At 49.5% G+C, this 16,776-nt stretch overlaps 1 protein-coding gene across 1 annotated transcript in view; it reads left to right on the top strand.

The window, feature by feature from the left end:
• Nucleotides 1-16,776, top strand: part of ADCY1 (adenylate cyclase 1) — a 144,036-nt gene that overhangs the window by 76,875 nt on the left and 50,385 nt on the right. Inside the window, exons 6-8 of the mRNA XM_055293209.2 lie at nt 5,872-6,030; nt 8,190-8,331; nt 10,161-10,316. Coding sequence (XP_055149184.1) covers nt 5,872-6,030; nt 8,190-8,331; nt 10,161-10,316 — 457 coding nt within the window. The remainder of the gene's footprint in view (nt 1-5,871; nt 6,031-8,189; nt 8,332-10,160; nt 10,317-16,776) is intronic.

Genomic DNA, 16,776 nt, shown 5'->3' with positions numbered 1-16,776 from the left:
CCCTTTCCAAGGCTCACAGAGAGGTCTGTTCCAGGCTTGGGGAATTCTGAGTGGGCAGAGGAAATCCTAAGGCACATAAGGGATGTGTATTAGTCTGTTGTCACACTGCTATAAAGAACTACCTGAGACTGGGTAATTTAAGAAGAAAAGAGGTTTACTTGACTCATAATTCTACAGGCTGTACAGGAGGCATGGCTGGGAGGCCTCAGGAAACTTACAGTCATGGCGGAAGGCAAAGGGGAGGCAAGCACGTCTTCTCATGGCGGCAAGAGAGAGAGAGCAAAGGGAAAAGAGCTACACACTTTCAAACAACCAGATCTCGTGAGAATTCACTCACTGTCATGAGAACAGCAAGGGGGAAATCCGCCCCCATGATCCAGTCACCTCCCACCAGGTCCCTCACCCAACATTGGGAATTACAACTGGACATGAGATTTGGGTGGGGACCTAGAGCCAAATCATATCAGGATGGTTTGGCTGGTTGGAAGATTCTTGAAGCATCTCATGCAGACTCCGTGGTCCCAGAGGCTGCTTTGATAGAGGGTGGGGGTTAGGGCTCCATTGTCAGCCTCTTTTCAGGCCAATGCTTTGCTGGTAGCACAAGAAAGAAATTGCTGCAGGTGCAGGCAAGCATGCAGCCAGAGCTGGGTCTTGATTTCTGAGGCTGGAGAAAGTCTTTCCCTTGTTGAACAAGTGGGAAAGATCTTGTTTTATCACTTTGAAGAATGTTTATTCCTATGGGAAAAACGGATAGACATATTTTCCTTTTCTGATCTGTAAACCTAGGCCTCCCACGCCTAGCATCTAGTCCTTTTTCATGCAGATCGATCATTTGGGAAGAGTCTAGGACCCGTTTTGTCAAATGCCTGTGGGCCTAGTGAGGCTCCAGTGTGAATCCAGGTGGGGCTAAGAGAGGCCCTCTGAAGTGCAGCGTGGGGCATCTCTTTGTAATGACAAGGTGAAGAATGCTGGACTTGAAAGTGGGATCCCAGGGCCCCTACCTTCCTCAGCCACCCAGCTTAGCCAGCCTGGCCCTCTTGGAGCCACAGCATCCAGAGGCTAGAGCAGTGGGCTGGGGTGTCTCCGAGGCTCTGGGCTCCTGCAGCTGGCCCTGGGCAGTCTGGCCCTGGGCAGTCTGACCCTGCCCCCAGCTTACTTGCCCTGACCTCCACCTCTCTCTCAAACTTGGGCTTTATTTAGGAGTGTGGTATACTATTTTAAGGAAATGCCCATTAATTTTTATCGGTGTGATTCTTAGTGAATACTTTAAAAGTGATATACATTCTCTGTTTGGGCCAGGTGGTTCCTGTCTATAGGAGAGATGAAGATGGGATGAGAAGTATCCTAACTGTCCAGTGAGTTTGGTGACTGTGCTGGTCTTGCTCCTGAAGAGCTGTGTGACCCTGGACATGTCCCTTTTGTCTTGGAGCTTCAGTTTTCCCTCTCTGTAAAATGGCCGATTCTGCCTCATGACATCCTGTCTCTGAGCCCACAGAGCATTGGAAAGATGAGGGTGGCCAGACCAGCCTCCCAGCTGCTGCAGCCAGGCTGACAAGACCAGGCCCTGTGTCCTGAGGTTTGGGACCAGTCCTTGACCTTGAATTTCCAATGGGATTTCTGCAGGACTGCCCGCGATGCCCAGACTGCAGGGACACAGGCAGCACATCAGTCCCTTTGTCAATCTGAGACCTTCCATGTGATGAGAGTCTCAGTCTGAGTCTTCCCAATGCTCCCTCTCTGTATTCCATACCTGGAAGTCATGTGTGACACCCTTGGGGCAGAAAGAAGGGGACATTTTCTCCTGCTGGTGAAGTCAGATGAGGCCTGAACCCCTCCCTGGGGCCTGGCTTGGGGGATACTCAGGTTTGAGTCCTTCTCCCCCACTGGGGCTTTGCTCTGTGTGAGATCTGTGCTCACCCACCTTCTTCTGCTCATACCCCTCCCCTCTGACACATACCACCAGCTCTGCTGCTCTCCCAGAGATGCCCTGAGTATTAGGACACCCTAGGAAGTTGCTCCTAGCCAGCCAGTTCTGGCCTCCCAAAATGGCATTTCATATGGTTTCAGCTACCTCATCCCCAGCTGCTGTTTCCTGAGTGGGCTGGGGTGCTTCTGATTTCTTCCTGGCTCCCATCCTTCAGGCGATGCTTCAGGCTCCTCGAGTCCTTAATTTTCTTTGAAGCAAAATGGAGAAACAGTGTTTGCATCTCTGAGTTATTTTGATAATTTAATGAGATCTCAGATTAAATGGGCCTGCATAGACTGGGTTCTAGCAGCCACTGCAAGTATTGATTCATCGGCTCCCAGAAAGAGGGAGCTGGTGGCCAATCCTGCAGGATTGGTTCATGGTTCTGTGTACCCATAGGAATGTGGATTTGTCTGTCCATTTCATGGGGGAAGCCTTGTCCGTCACAGGTGATAGGCAAACCATGAATCAGATTTTGAACAGGAACCTCATTCTTCCACATAACCACCAAGTATGCAAGCCACCATTTTTGGTAAATAGACTCAATCCAGATGCCTTGCTGGCAGTGTGTATTTTTAGTTTACTACATTGAATTAAATTAGAAGTAAATGGCATGTGCCTTTCCTCCCTGACCCACTTTTGAGCTGCTAAGTTCAGCTTGTGTGTGCCGCGGCTGTCAGTAGAACTTGATTGTCCCCCAGCCTGCATCCCTGGAGGTCGTGCGAGAAGGGATGCCTACTGGCCTTGTCCGCCTGGCACTTGGGCTGTCCCCAGCAGTATCTTAATTTTTAACAAGGGGGCTTGTGTGTGAGCTATGGAGCATGCTTCAGTTTCTCAGCACGGAGAAACTTGGAGGATTACTTCCTCTAATTATTGGATTCTAGTTTTCAGAGCCAGACCTGTTGATAAATTTAAGGATGGATTTTCTGTATGAGAGGTGATGCCTGTGTGCACACACTTATACACCCACCACATGGTTTTCCCTAAAATTTTAGGGGATGTGGAGCTTCTGAATCTTTATATTCCAGATTGAGAAGCTACATTTTTACAGATGGGGAAACTGAGTCCTAGGTGGGGAAGGGAGGAGCCCAAGTTGAGGTGATGAGCTTGAACCACTTGAGGCTGAAACCATTTGCCCCGCCCTTCCCACCACACAGGATGGGGGCTTGGAGGCTGCTGCAGGCATGTGTGTTGTTATTTCTAGAAATTCTGCCTAGGTGACAGTAAATCGGCCTCTGTAGTGTCCTCTCTCCTCTTTTTTTCCCCTGTTATGTGCACAGCTGTAGCTACAGTGCTTGAAATAATGGCTGACACTCAGTAGATGTTCGTTGAACAAATGAATGAATGTATGCTTACCTGTCCTTTCACTTCTGAGCTTCAGTGCAGCCATGACTAGGTTTCAGCTCTGCCAGAATTTACTCACGCCACGGGGCCAACAGCGGCCCCCTCTGCCAGAGATAGGTCACTTCCTCATTTTGTTGCTGTTGGGATCCAGCTCAGAGGACCAAGGTCAGGGCTGTAGGCGGTGGGCAAGTGTCAGACTTTTCCTCTGCATAAAAAACACTTGCGATAAATAAGTGAACCTGAGAGCACAAATAAAGAAAAAACATAGTACAAATAAAGCCAAGGAAGTCCGTGGAAATTCTGTTCCTTGGAAATGAAGTTAAAGGTTCTGTTGGATTTAGACGAAGCCAGCTTGGGCATCCCAGGAATGGTGAGACCAAGAGGAGTCACCGTGAGAACAGTTCTGGATGCATCATTTTTTTAGAAGTAACTGTTCAGTTAACTGTAGATCTGATGTTACCAAGAATTGAGATATTTGAGGCAGAAGCGACTGGGAAAGATTGAAGATGGAGAGTATTGGTAGAACGTGGTGGTGTGGATTTGGTTGGAGGCTGGCCAAGGTGCCACTTGCTGGGAGCCTAAGGGTTTGCTTTGGTGAGCTCGAGGGGATCTGGGGATGAAGGTGGGCATGGGTCCCAGAAGTCTCCGTGCCATTTACCGTTTCATGGCTTCAGAGGTACAAACACTAACAGTGCACAAAAACATTATTAGTATGTTTTGTTATTTACATTTTCCCATACTCATTTCGTTTTGTGAATTTTGAAAAATAATTTTTTATTTCAGCGTTTGGTTTCAGTGTCTCAAAGAAGATTGGCAAACAACTGAAAAAAAGTTAAAATACAAAAGTATATTCAGCTGGGCATGGTGGCTGATGCCTGTAATCCCAGCACTTTGGGAGGCCAAGGCGGGTGGATCACGAGGTCAGGAGATCAAGACCATCCTGGCTAACACAGTGAAACCCTGACTCTACTAAAAATACAAAAAAAAAAAAAAAAAAACTAAAATTAACTGGGCGTGGTGGCGGGCGCCTGTAGTCCCAGCTACTCGGAAGGCTGAGGCAGGAGAATGGTGTGAACCCGGGAGGCGGAACTTGCAGTGAGAGGAGATAGCGCCACTGCACTCCAGCCTGGGCGACAGAGGGAGACTCCGTCTCAAAAAAAAAAAGTATATTCAAAATATATAAAACTACATAGGTATTAAAGATATATCAGTAGTCTGACTTCCACATAATGTAAATCTGTGGCATGCATACTTTCTGAACATGCGCTGGGACTTGTGTGATTCTGCGGTCTGGGCAGCCATCTGCCTTGGAGTGACTGCCGGGGCCTCCATGTGCTATGGTTTTTGGGAACAGGCCCTTGTAAGGATGAAGTGAGTAGTGATGGGCAGCTGGCAAGGGTTTGAGTGGAGGCTGGGGAAGCAGTGGGGTTGTGCTGAGCAGGTGCTCCCTGAGCCTTGGCTGGGGCTCCAGGAAGGAGGCCCCAGTGGGAAGTTGGGGTGAAGTTGAACCACACACAGGCTTCTCGGGTGGGTGGCACAGCCTTGCCTTGCACGTAGCGAGTTGTTATTGACAAATGTGATATACAGAGGCCTCCAGAATGGGACTCCAGGCTGAGCTGGTTTGCTGTCACCACCTGATGGCCCACCCCTCAGTCCTTCTAGGAGCTTTTGTTAGTATTTCCATCCTGGATGGAATAGAAAGAGGAGGTTGGCCTCTTAAGCCTTGAGATGCTCTGGGTTAGGGTTTAAATGATTGCAAAGCTTGTAAAAGTGAATTTAGCTGGAGCTGGGTGTATACACGAGGAAACTGAGGCATAGAGATGGGCATCGTGTACCCAAATTCAGCCAGGCTTGCCTGGGTTTTACCAGAAGCCCTCGGTTCTCTCACCACCTGCTCTGCCTCTGTTCCCTTCCCTAATGCCCCTTGCCATACTCTGTTGTCCCCACCCCAGCTCCTGGTGAATGCCCCTCATGTCACCAGCCTCTCATGTCTGGATGTGGCCTCCAGGCCTTGACCATAAGTTTGCATTGAGGCCTAAGGCCGAGTGTGCATCAGGAAGGGGTGGGAGGCAGAGCCCAATGCCTGGGCTGCAGATTCTGTGGATGTTTCCAGCGGGGTTGTCATCTGCATCTGGCTGGCAAGCAGGCATGGGTCCCTGCGAGTGAGCAGTGGCCTCACAGAGCCTTATGTTAATCTGAACTATCGCGATGCCACACTCCACAGTAATGACCAGGTCCAACTGGGATTTGGGGACTGCCCTGGGCAGGGAGGGCCCTCTAGGAGGCCATGAAGGGAACTCATGGGTCTGGTGTGGACATGGTGTGAGCTGGCTGGGAGCATGGGCCAGAGCCACCACTCCTGCCTAAGGCCCTCAGCCCACAGGTGGGCAGGAAGGCACCGTGTCCACTGACTATGTCAGGAGACCTCCACGCTCAGGCCACATGCAGCAAGGACAAGGCCCAGCTTCCCTGGTGCTCACAGCCTAGCAGTGCAGACCAAGGTGGTCCCCTGGGCAGATACAAGGTGGGCCCCAGCCCCACGCTCTGTGTCTGTGTTGCAGATCCGTGGCTGAAGCCACTGAGGTGGACCTGAACATGCGTGTGGGTCTGCACACGGGCAGGGTCCTCTGTGGCGTCCTGGGCTTGCGCAAGTGGCAGTACGATGTGTGGTCCAATGATGTGACCTTGGCCAATGTCATGGAAGCTGCTGGCCTGCCAGGGTAAGTCAGGGATGGGGTAGGGAGGGGAGGGAGGTTGGTGGTGGCTGCACACCCCTGGGCTAAATCCTTGCTTCAGGTTCTGGGCTGTGCTCTTGAGGGCACTTGTGTGAGTGCTCCTAGAGGAGCCTGCCTGTCCCAGCCACACCTGCCAACCAGACTTCCTGTGATATGTGTCCCACCCAGCCTGGCTGCCACTCTGTGCCGGGCCCAGCTGAGCCTGGCGCACATCTACATAAAGTTGTCATTGGACCAGAAGGCCAGAGCAGATGCGCATGGGTACCTTTGCCCATGGCATGGTTGCTGTCCTCATGACTTATTGTCACTACATCACTTCTTTTTTTGCTGTCTTTGGTTTCATTTTCTCAAACGTGCAAATGGAAAGTGCTTGGACTTTAGAGCTCCTTCTCCACCCCCAAGCTCCACACAGCCATCTAGGAGCTCATGGGCATCTGGGTCACAGATGATGCCTTCTTTGAGCTCTCTGAGAATGGCCATGGGCTGTTGACGGCTGTGCTCCGTGGCAGGCTCAGCCTTGTCTTGAGGAAGATTTCCATGCACCCCTCTGCCACCCCTGGGTCCTGTAATCTCCCTTTTGTATGATCTCGCAGTGGCTATCATGGCAGACAGCTTCTGCAGAACACTGGCTGCCCCTCAGCAGGCAACTTTTGCAGAACACTGGCTGCCCTCAGTGTGCCCTGGGCTCAGCATAAAGCAGGGGCTTCAGTGAGAGCTGGTGTTTCCTCTCCCCATTGGCTTCCAGGGCTGGGCTATGCAGCCGCTGTCTCCATTGCTGATGGAATGGATGAAGCATCAGCTGAACACAGGAATGCACAGACACTTGCCTTTCTGGAGACTGTGGTGCCTGCAAGTTTCCAGACAGCCTCAGTGACCTTTGTAGTTCAGGGCCAGGCTGATGGGGGTGACAGTGTCCCCAGGTGCTTCCAGGGTGCCTCCGGAGGGGCAGGAAGCAGCAAGGGTTGAGGCTTGCCGTGAGTGCCCTGCCTGCCCCAGGCCAATGGGAGCTGCTGATGGGGGCACCCAGGGAGCATCCCAGCAGGGACTGGGCCTGGGTATCCAAGCACTCTGAGTTGATGGCAGGAATCGGCCCCTGTAGATGGGGCAGCACAGGGACAAGCTGAGGCTGGAGTCAGAGAACCTGCCTGTGCTGCCTTCTGGCCCCTTTGCTACCTCTGCACTTCCTGGCCTGGCAGTCCCTCCCTGTCCCTCCCTCTCCCACCCCCGTGCTCCTCTGGGGATCCTGGTGGAGCCACTGCTGGGAAAGGTCTCATGATCTCCCGAGCCCTGTCTTCACCCTCTCAGGATCCCAGTGAGCATGGCAGCTCTGCCTTCAACCGCCTCCCATCTGAGCCAGGCTCGCTGCTTTCATCCTCAGCCAGCCTTAGAGTTTAATTATGAATCCCAAGCTTTTCCCCTGCGAAGAGTTCAGAAGGTTGCGCGGTGAAGAATTGGGTTTGCAGGGAATGGTTTTGGAAGGTGGGGAGTTTGCTTCTCGCCCCATAAACCTGTGAGCTCAGGCGTGCCCTGCTAAGGAGCAGAGACTGTGGGTGTTCGTTTTCTGCTGAGACGATGCCAACTGTGGGGGATTTTCCTGTCCTCACCAGAAGATTGGGTTGGGGAGGCGTGAATGCCTGGGCTCCACAGCGTTTCTCACCACCCTGCTTCCCACCCCACCTCATGTGTGAACACCGTGGCCACCCCTGACTTCTTGCTACCCAGTGGGGTCTGCCCACTCCTTGTGCTGACCAGACCAGACTGTGGTTGGGGAGGGACTCCCATGTCTCCTCTCCTCTTTCTCTTCTTCACATTACTGCCCATTTTTTCCTCAACTTCCCTAATGAGTCCTGACATATTCTTTCTCTCTCTCCCTTGGTTCCTCTGCTCTCCCTCTGGCCCTGTGTCCCCGACCTCAGCCATCCCTCCTGTCCTGCTGGGCATGGTTCCTGATGGCCCTACTGTATCTCTGCCTGGGCCCGCCCTCCTGGCATGGGCAGACTTGCATGGGAGCATGAATACTCTCCGTGGAGCCTGCCCTGGTGTGGGGAAGCCTCTGCCTGTGCCCCTTCCCCTCTGGTGAGGCCCTGCAGACTCTGACAGTAGTGGTTCCCCACTCATCCAGCCTCTGCCTCCTCCTTTTGTAGGAAGGTTCATATCACAAAGACGACCCTAGCGTGCTTGAATGGGGACTACGAGGTAGAACCAGGTTACGGACATGAGAGGAACAGTTTCTTGAAAACTCATAACATCGAAACCTTTTTTATTGTGCCATCCCATCGCCGAAAGGTAGGCACCAGAGCCCCCCTTATTTGGTTGATCCTTAGCTGCTTGGCCTGTGCAGAGCTTTACAGATGTGACTCCTCCTGCTTCCTCTCCAAGCACTGCTTCTCTGGGCTGTGAACTTGCTAAGATGAGGAGAGTTGTCCCCACTGACACTGTCCTGGGCCTTGTCTCTTACTGGTGTGGGGAAGGGTCTAGGTAAGGGAGCCAGAACCCCTAGTCAGAGATCTGGGGTCACCTCGGGGCAGGCCATTCTGTGTCCTCTTTCCCCTCCCTGGGCCTTCACTGCCTCCCCTGCAAAGTGGGCATGAAACCCTGCAGGGGGGCCAGGGATGGCGAGCTCTGAACTGAGGGGTACTGGGCACAGAGGTGGGCTGTTACCGTCTTATATGGGGCACTCGAGGTCACCCGGTCCAGAGAAAAGTGGTCTGGACATGATCAAGAGTGATCAAGTCACTTTCAGGGTCCATGTGAGGGGTGAGGCTCAGGTGAGGGTGCAGGACTCAGGTGAGGGGATCAGGCTCAAGTGAGGTGTTCAGGGGACAGGTGAGGGGTTCAGGGCTCAGGTGAGGGGTTCAGGGCTCAGGTGAGGGTGCAGGGCTCAGGTGAGGGTGCAGGGCTTAGGTGAGGGATTCAGGGCTCAGGTGAGGGTGCAGGGCTCAGGTGAGGGTGCAGGGCTCAGGTGAGGGGTTCAGGAGTCAGGTGAAGTGTTCAGGGCTCAGGTGAGGGTACAGGGCTCAAGTGAGGGTGTAGGGCTTAGGTCAGGGGTTCATGGCTCAGGTGAGATGTTCAGGGCTCAGGTGAGGGGTTCAGGCTCAGGGGAGGGTCGATGGCTCAGGTGAGGGTGCAGAGCCATTAGTGTGTTGGCTCGTTTTAAAGAAACAATTTGTGGGAGCTAGTCATTGTGCAGCCCAGTGGATGCAGGCCCCTGGGCTCTGTCACACTGACATAGACAATAGCATCCAGTCCTGTAGTTTGAGGGTAAAAGGGGTTGACAAGGTAGGTACAGTATACAGCCCCACTTTAGAGAAGTTTGAATAGCTGGAGGGGAAGAGTGAGATTGCTCAGAAGAAGGGGGTTTTGTTGTTTTGAAGAGTGGAGATTTGTACCTACCTGTAGGGGCCAGAGAAAGTGAAGTTGAGAGGTAGGCAGCAAGGCCAAGGAAGGGGTACCGCATTCCTGGGGAGGAGATGGGGTGAGAGCTGCTGTGGGGCTGCAGGAACTTTGGACTCACTCAGAAGACAGGCCGGCCAGCAGGAACGATGACAGTGGAGCATTCATGGGGTCCCACTTTCCTATCACCTCATTTGACCTTGAGAAGGCCCCAGCGGGTGAGTGGGTGATGTTCATCCGATTTTACAGATGGAATTTCACCCAGAACATGAGGACTGTGAGGGAATTTAGGTTCTGAGCCTCAGCTGGGTGCACTGCCCAGCCCTCCCCATCCTCCCCATGCGATTTCTTTCCTTGTCTGTAGAAGGGGACATATTGGAAACTGAACGGGGTAACAAAGACCTTTATTCCAAGCCCTGGTTGTCTTTCCTGACTAGGGCCTCCAGCCTTCCCCCGTACTTTGCTTCAGGATTCCATGCATCACGTTGGCTTTTAGAGGCCTTTGGTGCGGTTTGAGAATCGAACGTTTTGGACGTGGGTTGGGGTTTTGTTTGCTGCTCTATTCTTGGCATGTTCCCCAATGCCTGGCTTGAAGTAGGCGCTGAGCAAATGAATCCCAGTGCCCTGGGGTGGCTGTGTTTTTCAGGATGGCATTCCCAGCCCGAGAGGCACAATGCGTCTCATTCACAGCATTTCTCCTTGCCCCTTGTGTGTTTGGACAGATATTTCCAGGCCTAATTCTCTCAGATATAAAACCGGCCAAGAGGATGAAGTTCAAGACCGTCTGCTACCTGCTGGTGCAGCTCATGCACTGCCGGAAAATGTTCAAGGCCGAGATCCCCTTCTCCAACGTCATGACCTGCGAGGACGATGACAAGGTAGGAGCAGCCAGGGAGCCTGCCATGCTGGAGCTGCCAGGGACTGATCTCTGTCCTGCCCTCCCAATATGGCCCCCATGTGATTTGGCTAGATCAGAATTCCTTGTTTACATGTGGATAATCTTGTAAATGCTGCTTAGAGCTGAGCTACTTTTTATTTCCTGCAAAAGTCATTATAGTGTACTTTTTTGCTCCTTGGCATTCTTTGTATTTGTCCATAATCTATGTATTTATTCCTGTTTATCCATAAATTCAAGCTAAAATTCCCCACCTGCTTCTAAACAGCCTCTCAGGGTATTCATTCTGGGCAGATATTCTGGGCCCTCCCTCCTTAGGTGGATTTCACACTAAGGCTGGCCCTACCCACCTGTCATCCTTGCCCCCAGCGTCCAAGCCTGTGCCTCATCTGTCTGTGCCTGTGCGGCTTCCTGGCTCCCTCTCTGTGCAGGAGCGCGCTGCCTGCAGATGGCCTTCCTCTGTTATTCTCGGTCAGCAGCCCAGCCAGGATGCCCAGACGGGCAAAACACCAAAACACTGTCTTCTCAGCGTCTCCACTTCTGACCCCTCGCTCACAGTGCCTGATTCCCCACCCCCAGACCCCAGGCTTCCCCGCTCTGCATCAGGTGCTGTGGGCAGGGCGAGCCTGGAAGTCTGAGCTTTTGCAGTTCCAGTGTCACCCCTTCATCACCATCTGCCCCCCAGACAGGGTTCCATACTGCTGCTGCCTTGTGATGAGTGAAAGCAAGTCAGAAATGGGAAGGAGAATAGCGTCTCCACTGCAGGAGGCATCAAAGGGTGGTGACGGGACACGGCAGGCAGGTGGTCTCTGCAGGGATGTCTGTGGTGGTCCCAGCAGGGCGTGTGCCTAGGACAAGAGGAACAGGTGCAGTCTGTGTGCACACAGCAGCCACCACCTGCAGCAGTCTCCCTCTGCAGGCGTCCAGGCCTGTTAACACTCTCTTCTCTCCGGCTCTGCTACCTGCACCTCCAGACTCAGCCCAGGCCTGCCAGCCCCAGCGTTTGATGGAGCCCAGCCTTGGAGCTGCAGTTAGGCATCAGGTGGGAGAGTGCGTTGTGCCGTCTGTGACCTTGGTGCAGCTTTTGTGAGCAAACGTGTCCGGAGTTCAGGGGAATGGCTTACAAAGGCTCCTGGACAGACTAGGACCACCTCAAATTGTCCTCTTCCTCAGGGTCCCTGTTCCCCAGCTGTGCTCATTCAGGGGTGTGGGAGCCAGGGCAGAGGGGATCGGCCTCTAGGTGGCGGTGTTGCACAAGGGCCCAGTCGCAGCCAGGAGGGCGGGAGCTGTTAAACATGGCACATGGATACATATGTAACAAACCTGCACATTGTGCACATGTACCCTAAAACCCTAAAGTATAATAATAAAATAAATAAATAAATAAATAAAAAAGAAAAGAAAATTATTTGGCCAGCTCGGTGGGCTCATGCCTGTAATCCCAGCACTTTGGGAAGCCAAGGCGGGCAGATCACGAGGTCAGGAGTTCAAGACCAGTCTGACCAACATGGTGAAACCCCGTCTCTACTAGAAATACAAAAATTAGCCGGGCGTGGTGGCACGTGCCTGTAGTCCCAGCTACTCTGGAGGCTGAGGCAAGAGAATCGCTTTAACCCGGGAGGTGGAGGTTGCGGTGAGCCGAGATCGTGCCACTGTATTCCAGCCTGGATGGCAGAGCGAGACTCTGTCTCAAAAAAAAAAAAAAAAAAAAAAAGGAAAATTATTCAATGACACTTGCTAAAACACAGTAAGATAGTCTGTTTGCGGGACCATAGCTATAGCGTAGGAAGCACGGCAGTAGCAGTGGAGTCATGCTGTTGGGGGGAGAGGTTAGACTCAGCTCCTAACAGAAGGGGAGTGAGGGTCAGTGGATGGAAAATTTCTAAGGGGAAACATAGGGGTAAGGGGATTCTGGCCAACTGACCTAGCACGATTCTTGCTGAAGACAGGCCTAGGTGATCAGGCCTCCCCTGGGGGCTGGTGGAGGGTGAGGAACCTGATCAGATAGGAGGGGGATGGGATATTGAAGGTGGGGTGTTCCTGCTAAAACTAGATTTTACAAGGAAGTGCACCGTTGGGCCTAGGAGAAGTTTCAGAGCCTGGCTAAAATTTGGTCAAGCAGAGAAACTGTGTCAGACCCCACACATCTGATACCTCTCCTGTAGGTTCAGATCCATCCCTCACTGAGTGGCCTGGATGTCCTCCTGGGGGTTTGGTCTCCCACCCTGCAATGGGGGCAACTGTGCACGTAGCTTCAGGTCCTGCCCAACAGCCACTGTCACTAGTGCTGCAAGGATGAGCTCCTGCCATCAGCCCTTATCCCCAAGGGCATTCACGCCAGCTCTGTTTTTTCTCTCAGCACTCTCTCCTGATCATAAACGTAATTGATTATGGAAAATATGGAGAAACACAAAGACGCACAAGGGAGAAAATGAAAAGCATTTATCTGGAATCCTACCATCCCACAAAAAAGCTATCATGAACATTTTGTTCCTTCCAGTTTCTTAAGTTTGTGTGTGTGTATTTTTTTAATAAACTTGACTGGGTGATACACAGGCGGTTTGGTTGCTTTTTTTTTTTTACTTGCCAATATATCATAAACATTTCCTTATATTATTAAATACTTGTCAAAAATATGATTTTTTGGTCCTTATTTTTCTTTAAGTTCTGGGATACATGTGCAGAGTGTGCAGGTTTGTTACATAGGTATACAGGTTCCGTGGTAGTTTGCTGTATCCATCAACCCATCATCTAGGTTTTAAGTCCCGCATGCATTAGGTATTTGTCCTAATGCTCTCTCTTCCCTTTCCTCCCACCGCCTGACAGGCCTCGGTGTGTGATGTTCCCCTCCCTGTGTCCATGTATTCTCATTGTTCAACTTCCACTTATGAGTGAGAACATGCGGTGTTTGGTTTTCTGTTCCTGTGTTAGTTTGCTGAGGATGATGGTTTCCAGCTTCATCCACGTCCCTGCAAAGGACATGAACTCATTCTTTTTTATGGCTGCAAAAAATATGATTTTTAAATATCATTATATACATTTGCAGCCTAAAGAGAAACCATTTACTTAATCAACCTCCATTGATATTTAGGTTATTTCTGTTATGTTTAAATGAAGCAAATTGTGGACAGAGCTTTTGGTCATGAAAGTATGTTTACTTCTCTGATGGTTTTGTGTAATGGAATCCAGAGAGTCAAGTGTCTGCCTGAGTGTGTGCAGCCTGTTAGGGTTGTTATGCTCATCGCCCACTGGGCCCACCAGGTGGGGAACATGACATTGCCTGCCCGAGTCAGCGTGGGACACGTCTCTATTCTAGTTTCCTAATACCTGGCAGCACAGTTGTCTCCTCTAATAGCTACACCCAGAAGCCTCCCAATTTGGTCTCTCTCTCTTTTTATTGAGTGCTTTTTTTGTTCTTCTCTTCACACTTAAATATTTAAGCTTGAATTAAAAAATAAAAGCAACATGCACACATGATACAAAAATTAAGTCCTCCAAGATGTTTGCCATTTTGTATTTCCTTCTAGAAAATCAATTTCGGTGTGCACCAGAGGTTAATGCAAACAGAAGTTTATCATTTTGTCTTCCATGCTCTTTTCACTAGGTGACAGACTTTAGAAATCTTGGAATCATTTCTAAGTGGCTGGATGGCCTCCCACTGCAGGAAGGAGGGAAGGAGGGATGTGACTTTACCACTGGCTTGTTGGTTGCTGGGGACTTTATTTCTAGAGGTTGATCTCATGTCTACTGATGTCATGAACATCTTTTTTCACAAATGTCTTAGTAAATCTTACAAGGACAGCCTAGGGGTGTTTCTTTGTAGTGGAATTGCTGGGTTAAATGGTGTGTCTGTTTTAATTTTGGATAGCTGTTGCCAAATTGTTCTCTCTCAGGCACTTGCTGTGCTCGCTCCCACCACCGATGCACCTGAGCCTTGGTTTCCTCAATGGAGTCAGCTATGTGTTTTAGCATGGTTTAAAAAATCACCAGTATGCTCAATGCAGCGTCTTTTCTTTTCTTTCTTTTTTTTTTAATTATACTTTTAAGTTTTAGGGTACATGTGCACAACGTGCAGGTTTGTTACATATGTATACATGTGCCATGTTGGTGTGCTGCACCCATTAACTCATCATTTACATTAGGTATATCTCCTAATGCTGTCCCTCTTCACTCCCCCCACACCACAACAGGCCCTGGGGTGTGATGTTCCCCTTCCTGTGTCCATGTGTTCTCATTGTTCAATTCTCACCTATAAGTGAGAACATGTGGTGTTTGGTTTTTTGTCCTTGCGATAGTTTGCTGAGAATGATGGTTTCCAGCTTCATCCATGTCCCTACAAAGGACATGAACTCATCATTTTTTACGGTATTCCATGGTGTATATGTGCCACATTTTCTTAATCTAGTCTATCATTGTTGGACATTTGGGTTGCTTCCGAGTCTTTGCTATTGTGAATAGTGCCGCAATAAACATACGTGTGCATGTGTCTTTATAGCAGCATGATTTATACTCCTTTGGGTATATACCCAGTAATGGGATGGCTGGGTCAAATGGTATTTCTAGTTCTAGATCCCTGAGGAATCGCCACACTGACTTCCACAATGGTTGAACTAGTTTACAGTCCCACCAACAGTGTAAAAGTGTTCCTATTTCTCCACATCCTCTCCAGCACCTGTTGTTTCCTGACTTTTTAATGATCGCCATTCTAACTGGTGTGAGATGGTATCTCATTGTGGTTTTGATCTGCATTTCTCTGATGGCCAGTGATGATGAGCATTTTTTCATGTGTCTTTTGGCTGCATAAATGTCGTCTTTTGAGAAGTGTCTGTTCATATCCTTTGCCCACTTTTTGATGGGGTTGTTTGATTTTTTCTTGTAAATTTGTTTGAGTTCTTTGTAGATTCTGGATATTAGTCCTTTGTCAGATGAGTAGATTGCAAATTTTTCTCCCGTTCTGTAGGTTGCCTGTTCACTCTGGTGGTAGTTTCTTTTGCTGTGCAGAAGCTCTTTAGTTTAATGAGATCCCATTTGTCAATTTTGGCTTTTGTTGCCATTGCTTTTGGTGTTTTAGACATGAAGTCCTCGCCCATGCCTATGTCCTGAATGGTATTGCCTAGGTTTTCTTCTAGAGTTTTTATGGTTTTAGGTCTAACATTTAAGTCTTTAATCCATCTTGAATTAATTTTTGTATAAGGTGTAAGGAACGGATCCAGTTTCAGCTTTCTACATGTGGCCAGCCAGTTTTCCCAGCACCATTTATTAAATAGGGAATCCTTTCCCCATTTCTTGTTTTTGTCAGGTATGTCAAAGATCAGATGGTTGTAGATGTATGGCATTATTTCTAAGTGCTCTGTTCTGTTCCATTGGTCTATAACTCTGTTTTGGTACCAGTACCATGCTGTTTTGGTTACTGTAGCCTTGTAGTATAGTTTGAAGTCAGGTAGCATGATGCCTCCAGCTTTGTTCTTTTGGCTTAGGATTGACTTGGCAATGTGGGCTCTTTTTTGGTTCCATATGAACTTTAAAGTAGTTTTTTCCAATTCTGTGAAGAAAGTCATTGGTAGCTTGATGGGGATGGCATTGAATCTATAAATTCCCTTGGGTAGTATGGCCATTTTCATGATATTGATTCTTCCTGTCCATGAGCCATTTGTTTGTGTCCTCTTTTATTTCGTTGAGCAGTGGTTTATAGTTCTCCTTGAAGAAGTCCTTCACATCCCTTTTAAGTTGGATTCCTAGGTATTTTATTCTCTTTGAAGCAATTGTGAATGGGAGTTCACTCATGATTTAGCTCTCTGTTTGTCTGTTATTGGTTGTATAAGAATGCTTGTGACTTTTGCACATTGGTTTTGTATCCTGAGACTTTGCTGAAGTTGCTTAACAGCTTAAGGAGATTTTGGGCTGAGATGATGGGGTTTTCTAGGTATACAATCATGTCATCTGCAAACAGGGACAATTTGACTTCCTCTTTTCCTAATTGAATACCCTTTATTTCCTTCTCCTGCCTGATTGCCCTGGCCAGAACTTCCAGCACTATGTTGAATAGGAGTGGTGAGAGAGGGAATCCCTGTCTTGTGCCAGTTTTCAAAGGGAATGCTTCCAGTTTTTGCCCATTCAGTATGATATTGGCTGTGGGTTTGTCATAAATAGCTCTCATTATTTTGAGATACATCCCATCAATACCTAATTTATTGAGAGTTTTTAGCATGAAGTGCTGTTGAGTTTTATCAAAGGCCTTTTCTGCATCTATTGAGATAATCATGTGATTTTTGTCATTGGTTCTGTTTATATGCTGGATTGCGTTTATTGATTTGCATATCTTGAACCAGCCTTGCATCCCAGGGATGAAGCCCACTTGATCATGGTGGATAAGCTTTTTGATGTGCTGCTGGATTTGGTTTGCCAGTATTTTATTGAGGATTTTTGCATCGATGTTCATCAGG

This window comes from Symphalangus syndactylus, chromosome 9 (genome assembly GCF_028878055.3).
Source record: "Symphalangus syndactylus isolate Jambi chromosome 9, NHGRI_mSymSyn1-v2.1_pri, whole genome shotgun sequence".
NCBI classification, from domain to species: Eukaryota; Metazoa; Chordata; class Mammalia; order Primates; family Hylobatidae; genus Symphalangus; species Symphalangus syndactylus.
The sequence above is the reverse complement of the archived record's forward strand: the minus strand, read 5'-3'. Positions and strand labels throughout refer to the sequence as shown.